Raw genomic sequence first — 20,280 nt, forward strand, 5'->3', positions numbered from 1 at the left:
TCTACGCTTTTCAGAACGAGAGAAACAAAACAGACACGCATTCCATTTCTGCCACACGGTATAGCTCCTCGCGGTGACAATCTGGTACAAAATCGGGGTGACATTTTAGTAGGAAGTCTAGCCTTCGATGATTTGCTCTGTACTTCGAATTCACACATGCACAAACGTAGGAAATCAACAATTAAGAGAGTGGAGCCTCTAAGCTTCATTCTACTTACGCTCCATAATTCCGGTAAGGGCTGTACTTCCTTAACTGCCGATTTACAGCATTTGCACATGCGAATCACGTCCTCAAAGTGACGTCATGCTACCTGTATAAGCCAAAATGGCACTATACCAAGCCACACACAACGATCCCGGCATTCCGTTATCTGCTGACGATGTAGGTGGTACACGTCTTTGAAATTTTCAGTTTTTACTCGAATGTGATATCGTTTGGACACGTAGAAACATTTATATACTACAGCGTTGGGTCGTTTTCGAAAGGAGAGACCGATGCACGCAGTTCAGCTTTATTTTGCCGATGTAACCTACGATAATCTCAAAGGAACAGATTTCGATTTCCAATTGTTGTTTTCTAAGGACCACGCAAACGAAGTAGCAATGACGTTACGCTGACACATTATCATAACCTTGAAACACAGTAAATCGGCTATAGTCTTGTTGTAGTAATCTATACCGATATTTCGCCAAAATAATTTAGGAAAACCTAGATCAGTACAGCCGGACAGGGAATGTATCCCATCTCGTTCTGATGCTTACACATTCCTTCACCACTTCTTTTAACTCTGTTCGAATACCACAAGGGTAATTTTTGTAATATCACTTCATGTGAATTCTGCGAGGCGCAAATGAACTCGTTTCTTCTCGAGAAGCTTAGCTACTAGTACCTAGACTAAATGAAAACATTTTATTTTTCTCATTAGGTTCAGAAAAGCAGTTTATACGCTGCTAGTAAAGAATGAAGAAACATCCGTACTGCTTTAATCAAGATACGAATTAGATATTTTTCGATCGTTGCATTTTATTATATATAATAAATTATTTTTTTCAGTAATTGTTACTAGTCCCATTTTGTTGGACATGTAATACTTCTCTTTCTTCCCTGGCTTTCCTCAACACGTCCTGAGATATTTGCCTTTATTTTATCGCAATTCTTCGTTGATGGGGTTCTTATCCTCGAAACATGCATACAAGCAAATTCGAAATATTGTAACAGGTAGCCGTTACTGTAAAATATATTGATTAACTCCATACAGTTTGCCTGCATTCATTGAAACACTAGACATTCGCCCGCATCTCGTGGTCGTGCGGTAGCGTTCTCGCTTCCCACGCCCGGGTTCCCGGGTTCGATTCCCGGCGGGGTCAGGGATTTTCTCTGCCTCGTGATGGCTGGGTGTTGTGTGATGTCCTTAGGTTAGTTAGGTTTAAGTAGTTCTAAGTTCTAAGTTCTAGGGGACTGATGACCTAAGATGTTAAGTCCCATAGCGCTCAGAGCCATTTGAACCATTTTTGAACTAGACATTCTTCCGAATCGATCTTATTTAGACTACAAGTAGAATTCGTGTATTTTTAAATGTTACTGGTAAGAAAATGTCCGACACAGGATGGGCATACATCTGTATCTAAATATTTAAAACACTCTCACGAGAATTCGATAATAGCGTGTTGGTGTCGCATGCCAGACACTGCTGGCCATATTTGTCACGGAGTGTTGTCCATCTTGTTATTTTCTGTTTCGCGCGTAAGGATAACGGGTAGTTCATTTACATACGATTAGCATCAAATTCAATCGTTATGACCATAACATGTCTGCCTTCAGCAGTAGTACGCAAAGTGCCCTCGCCGTGGCATCCAGGATGTGGTCCGGTGAGCGATTCTTTCGGCAAGTGATACGGTTTCCGTCATCTGCCCCTGACTGATGTCATGCTATACTAGTGCTCCAAACAGGATCTCCCGAAAAGGACAGGCTTTCTTCTTGTTCTTGGGATCACCGTAAGGTCGAGTTTCACGAAACTCACTCTGTTACTGGCTCGCTGAACCAATATTAGCATGAAATTCCGAGAGCTCGTCAGCGTAAACGGGTACTGTCGTCTAAAAATATCTGAAGCATGTTGCAGTGTATGGAAATGCTATCTGCCTTGTGTAGGAAATTCTTGGACCTCTAGTCACAGTTAGGGAACTGTAAGAGAATACGCAATTTGTCCTAGTTCCTATAACTACACGACACGTCCGCAATTCACACTTAAGCGGTTGGCAGACAGTTCATAGAAGCACTTTCAGATTATTTCTCGACCGTTCCACTCTCTAATAGCACTTGGGAAAAACGAACAGCTAAATTTTTCCGTAGGAGCTTTGATTTCTCTTGTTTCATCGCACTGGTTATTTCTCCCAATATAGGTGGGAGGCAAAAAAATGTTTGCACTCGGAAGAGAAAGTTGGTGATTAAAATTTCGTCCGAAGATCTCATTGCAACGAAAAACCCCTTTGTTGTAATGGTTGCCATTCCAAGTCGCCTATCACAGCCGTGATACTCTTTCTTCTTTTTCGTGATAATACAGATCGAACTGTACTGCTTTTAACTCTTTCAGTATCTTTAGTCAATCCTATCCGATAAAGATCCCAAACTACGTCGCAGTACTCCATATAAGGAAGGACAAGCGTAATGTAGGCCATATCTTTAGTGGATCATTTCTGTATTTAAATTTTCTGGTAATAAAAGGCAGTCTTTGGTTCGCCTTCCCCACAAGACTTTCTGACTGATGATTCCAATTTAAGTTGTTCGTAATTGTGATCCCTAGGTATTTAGGTAAATCGACAATCTTTAAATTTTAGTGATACATCGTGTAACCGAAATTTAACGGATTCTGTTGGTATTAATGAAAAGGATCTCGCACTTTTTATAGTTTAGGGTCAATTTGCACTTTTAGAGCCACAAAGATGACCTGTATAAATCGTCCAAATAGTTTTGATCATCTGATGACTTTAGCTGAAGATAAATGGGAGAATCACCTGCAAACAATCTAACACGACCGCTGACCGAGCGAGGTGGTGTAGTGGTTAGCACACTGGACTCACATTCGCGAGAACGACAGTTTAACACCGCGTCCCGCCATTCTGATGAAGGTATTCCGTGATTTCTCGAAACGGCTTCAGGCAAATACCTGGTTGGTTCCTTTGAAAGGGCACAGCCCACTTTCTTCTCCATCCTTCCCTAACCCGAAGAGACTGATAACCTCGTTGTTTGGTTCAGCCTCCCAAATCAGCAACAACAACAACAACAACGGCCTCTCAGATTGTCACCTAAATCGTTTTATGAAGATAAAGAACAGCAGAGGGCCTCTAGCACTTTATTTCAGCCCGTCTATTGTCAAACCCAGAGTCAGATCCATACTCAAACAATTAGCGATGGCTGCAAGTTAAAAATACTGCATTGCGGTAGTGGACAAAGTTTCAATGGAAATGATTTGCCATTTAAGAATATATTATCCTTTTGGGACACTTTATTGCCTAGTTCTCAAATTCTGTTACAAAAATACCAGTTTTAGCCAGTTCAATGGTCATCTCCAGATCTGTAAACGTTTACAACGAAATAAAGGTCAATACATCTTATCCAAACCAAAAACTTTGTAATACAGTTAAGTAGAATATATAACCTGTTCGGTAATATCAATGCTGTTAAATAACTAATCGCACGTTTGTGTACAACATGTAAAAAGTACAATAATTTACGGAACTGTTCCGAAGTCACCATTAACATTACCACCATTGTACTAGATGTACATTACCTACCCATAATCCCAGAACGTGGAACTTATTAGGCTTTATATAGAATATGGACCACTCTCACAGAATACCATGTGTATAATGATCTTACACGTGGGAATCTGCGCCGTTTTTTTGCACTGTATGAGAGTGCTCAGTACTCTGTATAATGTCTAATGTGTTGCAAGTTTATGGTTAAATGTGTACACACAGTACATTGTTTGTAATGATAATGAAGACTTTGGCTAAGTTCCCTTAATTACTATTTTTTTACTTGTTGTACACAAAAATGTTACGCAACAGCGTTGATAATAACGCATAGGTTATGTAATCTACTTAGCTGTATTACAAAATTTTTGATTTAGATAAGATGTATTGATCTGTATTTCGTTGTAAACCTTTACAGAGCTGAAAATGACTGTTGAACTGGCTGAAGCTGGTATAAATACCAAATCTTGATATATGGGCAATAAAGTGTTCCGAAACGATACTAGACTCTCAAATGTAGAAAATCTCCTTCTGCTTCCACTGACGGTGTCAGGTAATCATGATTTGCCATTGCCTTCTTACATCGACGACATATTATGGATTGCCATGTGTATCTGAATCTCTGCGATAAGTGCTTGTAAAATGTAGCGTTGTGTTTGTGTTGATGCGGATGAGTATGGAAAGAAATGGAGAGAATGAAACAGCCTACTACTGAAGTGGCCTCCATGCTGAGCGTCCCCATCCAACAGACTGATCTCCATCAACAGCGATTTAAGTTTTTGCTACGCCGCATACATACTGTATTGCAATTGCAGCCAGTATATAAAAGCAAAACAGTCTGATCAAGGACTTTGCGTCACCTCGTCGCCAAATAGTGGCGTTGGAAGTTATTTGAGAAGGGGCGCCTGAGGATGGAGCTTCACCACATTAACTTCAGCTGGCGAACTCGGCAACTCTAGCAGCTGTTTCTTAGATTGGCTATAAAATAAGGACTGCTCCTACTAGCATGTGTAATTCAATTCAGAACAGAGAATGCAGAGAATGCAACGGTAAGAAAACTAAACCTTTGCCTGCGTAAAGCTGGCACTTAGATTAACAACTGTGCCTTTCATTAAGTTGACATTTGACTCATTGAGAAGACTTCATGTTTGTCTAACGTTGCCAGTCAGTTGCAACTGTAGCAATGAAATACCGCAATGAGCTGAGCATCAGGCTTTATGAAACAAGTAAGGAAAATAGTTTTTTCATACGAATTTCTTCAAAAGACCGGTAACTAAGCTTTCGAAAAAATTCGAAGTCTCGAATTTGTCCAGTATCAATAATTTTAGTGTTTTTCGGGGGTTAAACATCAGCGAAAAAAGTTATTTATATTTAATTTGTGGAGGTATGATAAACACGTTGACGACTCTAGCTATTGCAGGACGACGGAAATGTGTTTTTAGATAACAATGTGCCGCGTTAGGTGTCTCTCATTGTGTTGGCTTTCTGACATTTTCATAGAGGATCGAACTGACTGCTCTGGTGAAACTTCGCTTTCGATTTATTTCAGGTTTCAGCCATTTTACTAACAAAGATTTGAATTTGTTACTCTCTTTACTTAAAAAAAATAAAACTTGTTAAAGTGTGGTCATTTATGCTCATGGCGTCAAGTCAAACTAATAGCACTCATATCTGTGGGGAAATATTGTATCTTCCAAGTTCCAGTTCTGTGCTACATTAACTGATGTCATTCCGTGGGAAATTTGTAACATTACGTTTGCGAACACATTAAATCAGAAAAATAGCCATATCGACCTTAAAAGGAAAGGGATGACAAAGCTGAACGCTGCAGTTTGATGGAATTATTCTTCGTTTTGCGCAGGCAGTGTCAATTAATATCCGTCGACTAATTACAGAATTGGTAAATTTTTCTTGATTTTGTCCATATTATCACCTCCCAATATATCTTTTACACTCTGAAACGAATATCTTCTACTGCAAGCACTTCGCTTCCCGTATTTTGGGAGGAGGTAGAATGGACTAAAACAAGAAAAAAATATCTGAGGTACATACATAACTCTTAAGATTTGCTCTTTAGAGCCCACGTTTACTGCACACGTGCCGGCCGGGGTGGCCAAGCGGTTAAAGACGCTACAGTCTGGAACCGCGTGACCGCTACGGTCGCAGGTTTGAATCCTGCCTCGGGCATGGATGTGTGTGCTGTCCTTAGGTTAGTTAGGTTTAAGTAGTTCTAAGTTCTAGGGGACTGATGACCTTAGAAGTTCAGTCCCATAGTGCTCAGAGCCATTTGAACCATTTTACTGCACACGTTTTCCTTGTTTTAGTCCGTACTACCACCTCTCCAAATACGAAAAGCAAAGAGCTTGCATTACAAGAGAGTTGTTTCACAAAATATTTAATAAATTGAAGATACATGTACGAAAATATCCTATTCTTTATTGTCGCACTACTAATGAAATCCTAAGAAACGTGCTTCTTTCTTAATACAGAAAATATTTCATGTGAATGTGTCATTCAGAGAATGCAATTCCTTGACTAGGAAAAATGGAGTCTATATACCTCCACAAGTCTATACAGGGATCAAAAGCATCAGTCTTGAACCGTTGATAGACTAAACGAGTCATAATCGCAACATTTGTAATGGGTACAGTGCGTAACCAAAACATGTATTCCGTCCTGCATCCCACACGCTAAGTGTGACCTCAGAGTAATTCGACGACACAAAGGAAGCAATTTTAGCGCTGTCTGTCCGTTTTATCTGCTAAAAGGCGGGAGCAGGCCTTCATGTTACCCGAAGCGGGCTGATCACGCACGAGTCTGGGCAACTGACTGTCACAACAATTTCCGGCTACAAGTATCTAAAAGACCGATAATTGTCACACTTAATATTACAATGAAAATGCCACTACCCCGGAATAAAACCCTACCCTGCTTTCCACTGACAAATGACATTGTCACCCAATTAACCAAGTGCTCCTTATTTTTTTTCTTACGCACTATGAGCACAATTGTTGTTTACTCGTCATTTGTTTTTCTGTTAACGGGAACGCAGTTGATAGTGTAATGACGATTATCTTCTAGGAGGAAGAGATAATGAGACCTGGGAAGTATTTTCCAAATGACAAGTATTTTCTCTTGCAATTATTGAAGCTATGCAATTTCAAAACCTGCTCTTTTACTGCTTACAGTAGATTGTGCATTACATATTTCTGTTTTCGGAAGTTGGTAAGCTGAGAACTGCGTTAGCAATTTTCCTGATTTTTCGGCTCAATACAAAACACAAGCACAAAAAGTGATTATAAAAAGGATGAAAAGAAATACTGCAAAATTATATTAAAGAATTAAGACCTAAAACGTATACGTCTCCAGTTCTGTGCCGTGTCTAAGAACTTCAGCCTTGCCCTCGGTTTGGGATATCTGGTCTACTTCCTATTTCTTTGTTTTTTTCTTTTCTTTTGTCTTATTATAGTGTTTAAGTAGAGATCAATGTCAGCAGCACTTGAGACCTTGCGTCTCACTTGATTTGCCTATGCCATTGCTCCAGCACACTTCTAGAATGTAAATAAATGGAGGAGGAATTAATGTTTAACGTCCCGTCGACACCGAGTTCATCAGACACTGAGGACAAGCTCGGATTAGGGAAGGATGGGGAAGGAAATCAGCCGTGCCTTTTCAAACGAACCATCCCGGCATTTGCCTGGAACGATTTAGGGAAATCACGGAAACTCCAAATCAGGATGGCCGGAGACGGGTTTGAACCGTCGTCCTCCCGAATGCGAGTCCAGTTTTCTAACCACTGCGCCACCTCGCTCGGTGTAAATAGATCATTGCTTTTATTGAAGATTTATAAAATGTCCGACGTGAGTTTAATGATCAGTATACTTCTGCTTCCAGACATGGAAGTAGCCCGACCGTTGAGGGACTGTGGGCTGGTGCAAAGTAAATTGCTGGCCAATGAAAGTGCAACTCCGTGAATACAGTACGCAATAAACATCAAATTAGCACGAAGTCTACTACACACTTAGACATTCCGATCAGCATTTCAGTGCGGAATATGTAAGGGAATATTACGCAGGGGTTTGTCATTCACAAATCGGATTTGAATTTTGATCATTAGCGAGAAAATCGTGATATGCCTCGTATAAGAAGACGTGATGGCATCCCTGTTTTCTCGCTGAGTGGACCACTATCGGCGCACTTCGCTTTACTGACCTGTCAAGAGGACCCGCAGCAGTGGTCGCACTGCTGACGGTGAGTGGTGCTCGAAGTGGTTGTAAGATAGTGCAAGGCCGAGGGAACAATTTGTCTGTCCTCTCGGGTGCTACTCGCGTGGGACCGTTAAGATACTGCATGTCGTTGAATATGGCCCTCCTAAAGGCACGGATTCCACATTCGCATGACAGTCGTGGGATACCGACTAACACGAGCAGCAATGTCTATTAACGATAGACGCTGTCTCCATAGATCACAATTCCGTTGATGACGAATTCCGACCAATTAAATGTGACTTGTGAATGAGAAACCCGCTATGTAATCTTTCCTTACATGCAGAATGTACGTGGCGTCACTAGTACGTACTTTGTGTGATTGAGCCGAATTACTAATCATTTCCATATCTTAGCAGGTAGTACACTTCGTGCCAATCTGACGTTGATTGCATTTCGCTTCCACGATATTACAGTTTTAATAGCCGGAAGTGTATTACTGGCACTGGTGCAGATATCAGTGCGTGTGGAATACTTTCGAAGTCGAAGGTGATAATAGTGCCAACGAGCAGTAAATATATGCTTCAGTACTGCAGTAAATAGAATTGCGTGGTAAGTGGTAACTGTGGTTTACCCTGTACCTGAATTCGGACTATCCCTGACGCACTAAGTACGAGACATTCCTCTCATCTTATAGCTAGCTCATTAGTTCACGTGACTGCTGTTGGCCCTGTTTCGTCTGAGAATTTATACAACGATTTGTACGAACATTATACAGGGTGTTCGGAAAAATCACGTTACAGACTTCTAGGACTTGTTCAGGGAAGTGAGTAGATAATATTCTGAACCGGAAAACATGTCCGGAAACGTAGCGTTTCTGTGCTATAACTATTTAAAAATATGTTGGTAACGCTACCACTTTTACAAGTAATTGATGAAGCATGAGCCAGTACATCACTTGTTTTACAGTTCCACTAATTAATAGCCAAAGAAATTGCTCGTGTACTCGTTGACGGTATCTCTTCAACGTGATGCAGTACGGCCTCTTCTAGTTCGGGTGTGCGAAATCTCCGGGGATCACCACAGTCAGGTCTGCTGACGGTGAAGGTACCCTTTCTCGAACCGTTGCGTAATTATGGAGAGAAGGGTATGCGATGTAGTCGGAGTTGTGGAGAACGATCTTGATAAAGGCCACGAGGAGCTCTTCCAGTACTGTGAGCTTTGCCATTCAGAAGGCTCAAGTCGGTGTATTCTGCAAACGTATACCCAACTATGTTGCTCTAACACTCACAGACACGTGAATGAGACTCGAACCAGGGCAGAGAGGAAGGTAGACGTCAAATGACGTCAGCTGGTCGGCCGTAACCACCTTCTACCGTGACAGTTCTGTCACATACCTACCTAACAATTATGCTTTCAAACGGCTATAGCACGGAAAAGGTACGTTTCCGGACATGTGTTCCTATTCAAAACATTATGTATTCATTCCCCTCTACAAGTCTAGAGGTTTGTAACGGGAATTTCTAACACACCGTATATATACAGCAAGAAAGTTCAGAAACACTTCTATAAAGAAAAAATCTTTTAAATACGCAATATATTAAAGTAATGATAATTCCATTTAATGCGAAGAAAGAGATGAAATGAAATAAAATAGCGTAAATAGATATTTAGATTATAATAAAAGAGTTGCACTTTAATAGGGGCCATTATTTATTTACTACTTACACAAAAAATACTTCATGAAGTTCCAACATACTGATGGTGAATAGTATCAGCCACTGGGCCAATTAAATCTTTATTTACCTTCATTAGTCGTCAAAGTTGCGATAATAGTCATTTCTTTGTGGTAAATAGTTTCGGAGCATCAAATCTATTTTCAACCCATAGCCTTAGAAGTAGGTGAATGGTACAGTTCGCAGCAAAGTACATGTGAGTAGCCAAATATTCATGTTCCTCAACAGTAATCGAATGAGCATACAACGTTAACTTTTCCTGATCGAACGAAGATTGCTGATGACTGCTTTGAAGGAGAGTAAACCTTTGAAACAGATATTTATTTTGTATAAATAGTAAATATATGTTGTTGTTGTGGTCTTCAGTTCTGAGACTGGTTTGATGCATCTCTCCATGCTACTCTATCCTATGCAAGCTTCATCTCCCAGTACCGACTGCAGCCTACATCCTTCTGAATCTGCTTAGTGTGTTCATCTCTTGGTCTCCCTCTTCGATTTTTACCCTTCACGCTGCCCTCCAATACTAAATTGGTGATCCCTTGATGCCTCAGAACATGTCCTACCAACCGATCCCTTCTTCTAGTCAAATTGTGCCACAAACTCCTCTTCTCCCCAATTCTATTCAATACCTCCTCATTAGTGACGTAATCTATCCATCTAATCTTCAGCATTCTTCTGTAGCACCACATTTCGAGAGCTTCTATTCTCTTCTTGTCTAAACTATTTATCGTCCACGTTTCACTTCCATACGTGGCTACGCTCCATACAAATACTTTCAGAAACGATTTCGTGGAACTTAAATCAATACTCGATGTTAACAAATTTCTCTTCTTCAAAAACGCTTTCCTTGCCATTGCGAGTCTACATTTTATATCTTCTCTACTTCGACCATCATCAGTTATTTTGCTCCACAAATAGCAAAACTCCCTTACTACTTTAAGTGTCTCGTTTCCTAATCTAATTCCCTCAGCATCACCCGACTTAATTCGACTACATTCCATTATCCTCGTTTTGCTTTTGTTGATGTTCATCTTATAGCCTCCTTTCAAGACACTGTCCATTCCGTTCAACTGCTCTTCCAAGTCCTTTGCTGTCTATGACAGAATTACAATGTCGTCGTCGAACCTCAAAGTATTTATTTCTTATTTAAATATATATTGGCCACTATTAAAGTTCCAAACTTCGTAGAAGTGAAGTACTGTGAGATGAGCAGTTAGCTGAGCTTGTCGATTGGTGTTGCAGATGTGGCAAGACATCGAGAGCATCCTGCTGAACCAGCCGGCGGCGCCGCAGGCGTCCCCGGTGAGCCTGTGCGCATCGTGGACGGTGCTGGGCCCGCCGTCGCCGCCCCTTCCTCCGCCGCCCCCGCAGGCGGCGCCCACCGCCATCGGCACCCCCTCCTACCCGGACGTGGACGAGGACGAGCCGCTCGCCTACCAGGGCGAGGAGTTCGTCGACTTGGACATGCTGATCAACTACGCCGCCGAGCAGCACAACTTCTACCCGCAGGGCGGCGACTGCAAGGACGCCGCGCCGGCGCCGGCACAACCGCAGCAGCAACACCAGCAGCAGCAGCAGCAGCAGCCCGACGACGGCGCAGTGTGCTTCGGGGACGCGAGCGCCGGCAGCGACGAGCAGGACGTGCTAAGGCTAGGCGACGTGGCCAGGGGGTTCCAGCCGGCCACCTCCTACAACGGCCTCATGACGATCGTGCCGGCGCAGCAACAGGCGCAGGTGGCGTACAGCCACGGTCAGATCTCCCCTCCGGCCAGCCCGGAGAACCAGGACCTGGGCAAGGCGCTGGCCGCCGGCGCGCTGGTGGCGCAGCCGGCCGCCACGGCGCTCGCCAAGATCATGACGCCGCCGTCGTCGCCCAACCTCGCCGACCTGCTGTCGCAGCCGCAGCCGCAGCCGCAGCCGCAGGCACCGCCCCCGCCGCCGCCGCCGCCGCCGCAGCAGCAGCAGCAGCCGGCGCAGCCCTTCCAGCCCGTCGACGGCGGCCACAAGCCGAAGCGCTGTCGGCGCAGCTGCGGCCGCAAGAAGCTGACGACGCACACGTGCTCGCACCCGGGCTGCGGCAAGACGTACACAAAGTCGTCGCACCTGAAGGCGCACCTGCGCACGCACACGGGCGAGAAGCCGTACCAGTGCGGCTGGAAGGGCTGCGGCTGGAAGTTCGCGCGGTCCGACGAGCTGACACGCCACTACCGCAAGCACACGGGCGACAGGCCCTTCCAGTGCCGGCTGTGCGAGCGCGCCTTCTCGCGCTCCGACCACCTGTCGCTGCACATGAAGAGGCACGTCAGCGTCTGAGGGGTCCTTCCGCACCCATCCGAGCAGTTACCAGCGCCTGTGGACGTTACCCGTTTGTGCGAACTGGGCTAAATGGCAGCGCGACGCCGCCCCACTGTCGCCGTTACCTTTTGCGTAAACTTTCAGATACCCGAGTGGATAGTAGTCACTGTAGGAATGTAAATATTTTAAAGGTTACCATACTGCACTCGTGATTTAGTACACAGAAAATGACACTACGAACACTTAAATGTGCTATAAAGAATACGATCTTTAAAATACTCATTTAAATACGTCTTATAGTAGCTTTAATGGTCAAACATATGCCGACGAAGCCATATTTGTTTTCTGTGTGCCATTCGTATAGAGAGTAAGCGAGTGACGAGGTGATGTTGTAAGTTGAAAGACACTGTTCTAAAGTATCGCGTAATGCGAGATTTATTGTGGGCTGTGTGAATGTGTGTACACTATTAAGAAAAACTGTGCTTTCTCTAATGTTTTACTGTATGTGAATCTGATGTTCAGTATTTGTGCAGCATTTGCTGAAATCTCCGACGGAATGAACTTCGATTTGTCCTGAGAGGACGCGCAGCATCTATTATTAAATTGTTTCATTAGATTGGAAAGATGACTGTTAGACTCTCACTATTCAAATATTTCGAATTAACAATGATCACCACAGCACATATTAACCATCTCAACTGAAGTAAACTCTGCCTTAATCTTATGAAAGACATGTCTAAGGAAAAAGAATGTGTGTACAGTACTTTGAACAACAAGTATGTGAACTTGAAAATGGCAGACATTTTCCATTGTAACTTGTTTTTATTCTTAATCAAACTTTGTGTCTTCTAGAAAATGTTTAACTGGCTAAGTAACGAATCGTTGAAAAGATTGTATGTGAAGCCTTCAGGGTCAAATTATCTGAATTTTTAAGCAATACCTTATCTAACAATATACCCTTTTAAGAAACAGCTGAATTTTTGCACACTTTGAGTAAGTCTTAAGTACAAAGATGTCTTGTCGATATTTGAGAAATTAAGATTACTTTCTCTTTCTCAAATATGTGTGTGTACCAATGGGAACTAAAAATAGGAATAAATTTAATATATACGCATGAAAAGTACATCTTAATATTATTCCTGTATTCATCTAAATAACTCCGATTGTTAGTATTAATAGGTGACTTACTCCATTTCATTTATTGTTGAATGTCTCTCATATAGGCAATTCACAGGCCACCGAGCGCTGTTATACTGATACACTTTGTGCTACAAATCAAACAGAGAAGTCATCTACAGGAATGGCGTAATTATCTGTCCCAAAAGACCAATGCCAGGATCAGGATGGTCTGCTCCACGCTGAGGTAACTGGACCAGTAAATCAGATCATCTGTTCTGTTTCGTAGTGAGAGGGCTGGGAGATTTGATTTCCCGATCCAGCCGACTAGGACGTCATTAGAAACGAATCAGAAATAACTTAACTAAACAGCTCCACAGACTGACATTTTTTTGTACCTAGCGCCGTGACTGTTCGGCGCTACTATATGGACTTGGTTTTCATAATCAAAAAGCTAATCACAAACCACATAATATAATTTCGAACTTTCTCCCAACTCCCTATAAAATGGTTCAAAAGGCTCTGACCACTATGCGACTTAACTTCTGAGGTCATCAGTCGCCTAGAACTTAGAACTAATTAAACCTAAGTAACCTAAGGACATCACACACATCCATGCCCGAAGCAGGATTCGAACCTGCGACCGAAGCGGTCGCTCGGCTCCAGACTGCAACGCCTAGAACCGCACGACCAACTCACTATACCACAGGGCTGTCTAACACATGAAATATGTATTACATTGTGCTGTTTTTATGGATGTGTACAGTTTCTAGAAGAGAAGTAGGTGTGATTACTACGTATTACAAAAGGTAACTCTTGCGCATTACGTAATATGATGGGGAGTAATTTCACCACAAGAACTTGATGTTTTACGACTGATTTTCTCAGAATCCCGATTTGAATTGGACTAAATATTTGTGGGATCTTCGCACTTGTTCTCACTGCCTAAACTGGATTCTCGCGCCAGCTTAAAAATTTGGTGCCATAGATACACAAGATAATACAGAGGAAATACAATTAGGAACAGACCATTCTGAACGAAAGCCAATAAACTGTGTAGTGCGACGATGTTGCTCTTTATCACTACTTCTATCAAACGTGAAAGCCAATGGAACTGGAAGACAGTGGAGATTAGAAATTCTCGGAAATATTTATCTTCAATTTATCTTCAATGAAATATCACCTCAGATATATGTAGCCGATCGGTTCTCTTTTTTCATGTTGACATAAACTGCCAATTTCTCATTCACCGTCTAAACTGTATAGCAGAAAATACTATGATAATCTCAACAACAGAAAGTAGACACGGCCTTCAAGGCAAAAATATACATCACAAGCAAAATTTCTGTAGACAGGTCATTGATAGAGCATATCAGTTCCTCTAAAGATTTCGACTATATAATTTTTTTTATGAAGATGATCGTACGGAATATGAAACTAAAATAGGCTACTCAGACAAATCAATCAGATTTTCAAAAGAATACAACCATAAAAGCTGTTAAGATTAACAACTTATAAGACTCTACCACAACCAATCCTGTGTTATCGTAGTGAAATATGGCTCATTCGAAATGAAGGCAGAAAACGCTTAACAGCCATTGAAATGGAATTTCAGATGAAAACTACGTGATGTAATCTTGTAGATTATGAACGCAATGAAACCATGGTCAAGTGATTAAGACAACGCTTGTGACAGATTACCTACAAGAATGAAGATGAAATTGGCTTCATCATGTTAGAACAGAACTGCAACTACGAGTTCTAAATCACATTCCCAGAGGACTATATGTCGGCCATACACGACCGTAGAACTATTAAGTGACTGGAATATAAAATAGAAGTTGACTCCCTGACCATACAGTTCCGGCACGTTGTTACATGATGTGTTTTTGAAGTTTCAACCGTGTTTGCATCACAATGATGTCAGTTGTTACAAGCCAGTCAGTGTATCTTAGTAATCATTGTGGTTGGCTGCTATTGGCGGGAGGTGTGTTTGCTACTCTTTACTGCAAACAATTTTCTTGTGGTCTGGGAAACACTTAGTTTTTTGCGGACAAGTAAGTAGCTGTTGGAACGGTTTTGATTTGGACAGCTGGGCTATAGCGAAGGGAACGGTAGTATGCTGACCACAGGCCCGTCCAAATGAAGAACTCGCGTAGCGTGGGCTCCTGGGCCCCTATTTGCATTAATGTTCCTTAGTTCTCATTTGTACGTCTCCAGAAAAGTTACGTACAGATTTCTTTCATTTGATTTTGCTGCTATAACTGGCACACACAATAACGAGAAACTTAAAACGCATGACGGAAGAAGGATTGCAGATTAGAGAAGAACTTCTTCCCTGGGACGATATCATTTTCAACGAGTTAAGGAAAACACACAGAACACAAATGTGCATGAATGTCCAGGAATTGAACCGCCGTCTTCCTGAATGCAAGTACATTGTCTTAACCTTACGCCATCTCCCTTCGACCTATCACAGCGTAATACAACAAAGTGGATTCATATGCCGTCATCCAGTTACATGCAAATCCGTTACGAAGGCTCATACAAATTTCTGATCGGGTATCCAGCGTACACCTCATGCTGGTCTGGAACGTTATAAAATTTGAATGCGTGGCAAATTATGGCAGGGAGATGAAATTCCTAAGCAGGCTGTGGTTGCACGTGCTTTGTGGCGAGCGAATATATTCTTGCACAGTAATATACTGATCCAAGGTCGCCCGGAGCCGCCGGCGTGTGCAGTCGCCCGCCGTAGCTGGCGCGCAACTTGAGAAGCTGCAACATCGCATTCTCCAACACTCTTGCACGTACGACGATCGTCACCTTCACTTTTACATTCGAAGAAAATTTCCGCTACTAGTGTCTTTTGAATGACTCCACTCTCTTTTGTTTCTGAGTAAGCAAAATTAAGACACGAAAGCGTCCATATTTGATACCGGAAACGTAGTTGCCAATTGCTGGTGTAGCTCCCAAGATAATTTCGCATTGAGTTGTAATGTGAGTCGATAATCAAAAGGTTTTCTTGGGGTTTTGAACCAAGCAGCTCTTCAGAGTGTGCTTCATACAGGACGGATCTCGTGACACTTCGAATGAATGAAAACCCTAGGTGATTTCAGATGACTATCGGTATTTCTCGCTATTTTCCCATTTGATTTAAGTTTTTATTTTTATTTTATTTTATTTACACGTTTAGTTCCGTGAGACCAAACTGAGGAGCCAGTCTCCGTCATCATGGAACGAGTGAGTACATTAAATTTCGTCAGAAAACTTAACAATAAACGAAATAAAAGTTACACGAATTCTATGCAGAGGACAAGCTTCTGATTCATATTAGCGTAATCAACACTAACACAGTAATTTGCTTAAATTTTTTTCCGAGACGTCCCCTACAGAATAGAAGGAATGAACTATGAGGAAATTCTTCGATTTACATTTGAAAATGAGATGATTACTGCTATTTTTTCAAATTCTTGTGGCAACATTATCGAAAATTGATGCAACAGAATATTGTACCCCTTTCTGCCTAAGAGTCAAGCAGATGAAATCCAAATGCAGACTGGATGTCAGCCTAGCTTTAACTGAGTGAGTGCTGGTAATTCTTGGGAATAAGATGAATTTGTTAACAACAAACGACACTAAAGAAAATATATTGTGAGAGGCCAGTGTCAGAATTCCCAGCCTCCTGCACAGGGCCTGAACTTAGTTGATAAGAAGTAAGTGAAGTTAGTGACTAGTTTTCGTCTTGGACTACAACTTACAGCAGATATTGTTCTAATGGTAAATACAGTAGTATTCATCGAAATTTTATTTCCCTGAAACATGCACATTCAATCCAAACTCTCTAGATCTAACGTTTGCGATACTAGGTAATAATCAGTCGATTCTAAGGAGATACAGAAGGATTCGCTTTGTATGCAGTGATTGGTAAGTTGCAGGACTTCCATGATACTAAGTAACTCGTGACTATTGCGTCTGATCTAACGGAGGATATTCTCTTTACACGACAAGAAAAAGTATAAATTTCTCTTTCCATTTTATTAAGAATGTGAATGTGGCGAGAAGCAGCATAGTACCGCAGTTCCCTTGTGCTTCTTACAATAGTCTCTTAATACTCAGCGCTCGTTCTGATTCACCAGAACTTTGTGTAGAGGGACACTGTTCTGAAAAGAGACAGCTTTACATTACTAGAAATTTTTACAGAATTGCATATTATTTAAAAACAATATTCGAGGTACGAAATTAAATAAAAAAACAAAAAAGCGAGACTGTCCACTTTACTAAGGAATTATTTGTCGTGGTGCATCAGTGCACGACTGTTTTTTGATGTTGAACTATGAATAGTTTCATAATATACGAACAGTTTAGTGGCCGTGGACGACCAGTCTGCAACAGACGACCCGGCCGGAGTGGCCGTGCGGTTCTAGGCGCTACAGTCTGGAACCGCGTGACCGCTACGGTCGCAGGTTCGAATCCTGCCTCGGGCATGGATGTGTGTGATGTCCTTAGGTTAGTTAGGTTTAAGTAGTTCTAAGTTCTAGGGGACTGATGACCTCAGATGTTAAGTCCCATAGTGCTCAGAGCCATTTGAACCATTTGAAACAGACGTGTTTATGCTCTCTTCCTGAAATGATCTTCTTGGGGGCTGACACAAAATACAAGAGACTGATGCTGCAAATTTGTGTTCTTACGAAATATATTTAATTAATGGTAGTCATATGAAAATTAGGAGACACTTGTGCATTTCATTTCCTGTGAGGTCACGCAGGAGCTCAATCAGTTTCACCTTAGACCGTAAACTATTTGTCCACTATTGCTGAAAAAATCGATTTTGATGAAACTTGCCACTGCAGAAGGAAACAGTTCAAAGTCAAAAAACAGTAGCACAAAGTATACGTCACATCGAACAATTCCTTAATAATGGGAGCAGTTTCAGTTTTTCTTGACAGGCAATATAAGCTGTCATCAACTTTGAAACATGATGTAACCATCTGAGAAGTTGGTTTCTGCCAAATAAGAAAGTTGATCCTCAGTTATTAAAGTGTATATAAGTAGACGAAAAAAGTACCCAGATATGTAATTTTTGCATTTTTGGGTTCGATATCAGCATATACACAGATTAATAAGTGCAAATCTCATCATAAGTGCAACAATATTTGTGGAAAGATGATTTATGTGGGCTACAGAAGTAATGGTTACTCTTGGGATTTAGTCCGTTTCGGACAGTCAGCGAGAGTCTATTGGTGATAATGTCGTTTACAGTAATTGCAAACTGAGAATTACAAACATTTGCGGTCTAAGAATGACGTGCAAAAACTGTGGAAACTGAGTGATAGGTTGATTCTGAAGCGTTCTCGTTTTAGTTTGGTGCATTCTTGTCTTGAAACGTCTGGCGGAAAACGGAGAGAGATCGTCGGAAATTACAGTTCGTACTATTGCAAGGTAAGTACTGCAGAGTTCTACGAGAGAGAGCACCAGCGTGAATGCGTCAGCACCGGTTTATTACACAACACGAGTTGCCTTTGATGTATGTACAATCATTCTCTTTCGTACTCGTTTTCATTATTTGCAGTTTATGGCGTGTTTTAATCCTTCTCGAACACATAGAGTTCTCTCTACCCAAATCTCGAGCAGACAATAAAAAGACAAGGTCTGGGTTTATCTCCCTCTCCAGCAGACAGTTTTAATCTGTCAAGAAGTTTTAGAAATTAAAAAAAAAGTTTGAAATTGTAGGTACTGAGCGCATAAGGCGCATCGAAGAGAAACTTGCATGATAAGGAAGCCTCAAAAATATATACTACGGAAGCTTAGAACATACTATTATAGCTCACGGTTCTTCAACATTGTCATCGGCCACTGAATAGCCACTGCTGGATGAAAGATCCTCCAGGTTTATCTGATTATTTTTCAGGAGCGAATGTGGGATTTTGTTACCTCTTGCATGGATATTTTGGCTGAGAACCTTTCAGCCATTCTCAAGGCGAGTTGCAAAGCACTTTACAATGTGGGATAAACGCATCCACCAGACCTGTCCAGTTATAGACGATCGTTTCACTTCTACTGTTCTCCATTTCTTAGTATTTTTTGCGATTTTCACATGAAGAATCAATGTCTTGCTGCCATAAGCAAACACTGGTAACATACGCTAAAACACATAGGAAGCTCAGTTTTGAAATCCAGCTTTGTTTACCAAAAGTACTCCAACACATTTTTGCTCTTCTGTTTATTACTTTTCTAATTACTGTCTTCAAGAGCATAAAACGGAAAAAATTCAACAACAGATTTTGTGATTCTACTCTTAAATTCTTCTTGAAAAGATCGTCATACTACAGCGTGGGCAGACAAAACTGCCCCGGAAAGTATTTCAAGCATCTTACGATAAACAACCCTACTTACATGATGCTTGCCTGCGGCAGATGATGTAAGTCTGGTTGCTTATTTTAAGATGCATGAAATATTTTCCGAGTCTGTTTTATTTCGCCCACCCCATACTTCCAAACTGGATAAATATCGGAAGAAGTGGAAAAGTAAGTAACGAATGAATGTCTATTAAAACAATATTACGAAAAAGATAGTTGCTGCTCACCATTTAGCGGAGATGCTGAATCGCAGATACGCTCAACAAAAAGGGTGCCAGCTACTAAGCTTCCGGCCGAAAAGGCCTTCATCAAAAGTAGAAAACATAAACACACAGACACACACACCCACTCATTCAAACACAACTCACACACACATGAACACCATACCATCTCTGGATGCTGAGGCCAGAGAATGTGTTCATGTGTGTGTGAGTTGCGTTTGCGTGAGTGTGTTTGTGTATGTTGTCTACTTCTGATGAAGGCGTTTTCGGCCGAAAGCTTACTTGCTGACACTCTTTTTGTTGTGCCTATCTGCGGCTCAGCATCTCCTCTGTAGCAACTATCCTGTTCATAATACAGGGTGTCTCTTAAGTCACTATCCATTTCAGTGAAGAAAGACAGTGATTGAAAAGTCAATTTTATTGTGAAGTTTTACACATATTCTACTGCCATTCTACACGACTACCGTCTAAGTCAAAACACATACTCCATCTTTCACTAGTGGAACGAAATACGGACCTTAACATTTCAACCGCAATGTGGCCCGCTGCTTCCCTGATACGATTCCGTAGATCAGGCAGATCATTCACTTTGCTGGTG

General features: G+C 41.7%; 1 protein-coding gene across 1 annotated transcript in view; it reads left to right on the forward strand.

The window, feature by feature from the left end:
- The window catches only part of LOC124721597 (Kruppel-like factor 2), a 161,787-nt gene extending 148,678 nt beyond the window's left edge, over positions 1 to 13,109 (forward strand). Inside the window, exon 2 of the mRNA XM_047246649.1 lies at positions 10,937 to 13,109. Within this exon, the coding sequence (XP_047102605.1) occupies positions 10,937 to 12,007 (1,071 nt within the window). The 3' untranslated portion in view covers positions 12,008 to 13,109. The remainder of the gene's footprint in view (positions 1 to 10,936) is intronic.
- Positions 13,110 to 20,280: the final 7,171 nt, after the last annotated feature.

The sequence above is a fragment of the Schistocerca piceifrons genome, chromosome X, assembly GCF_021461385.2.
Source record: "Schistocerca piceifrons isolate TAMUIC-IGC-003096 chromosome X, iqSchPice1.1, whole genome shotgun sequence".
Classification (NCBI taxonomy): Eukaryota; Metazoa; Arthropoda; class Insecta; order Orthoptera; family Acrididae; genus Schistocerca; species Schistocerca piceifrons.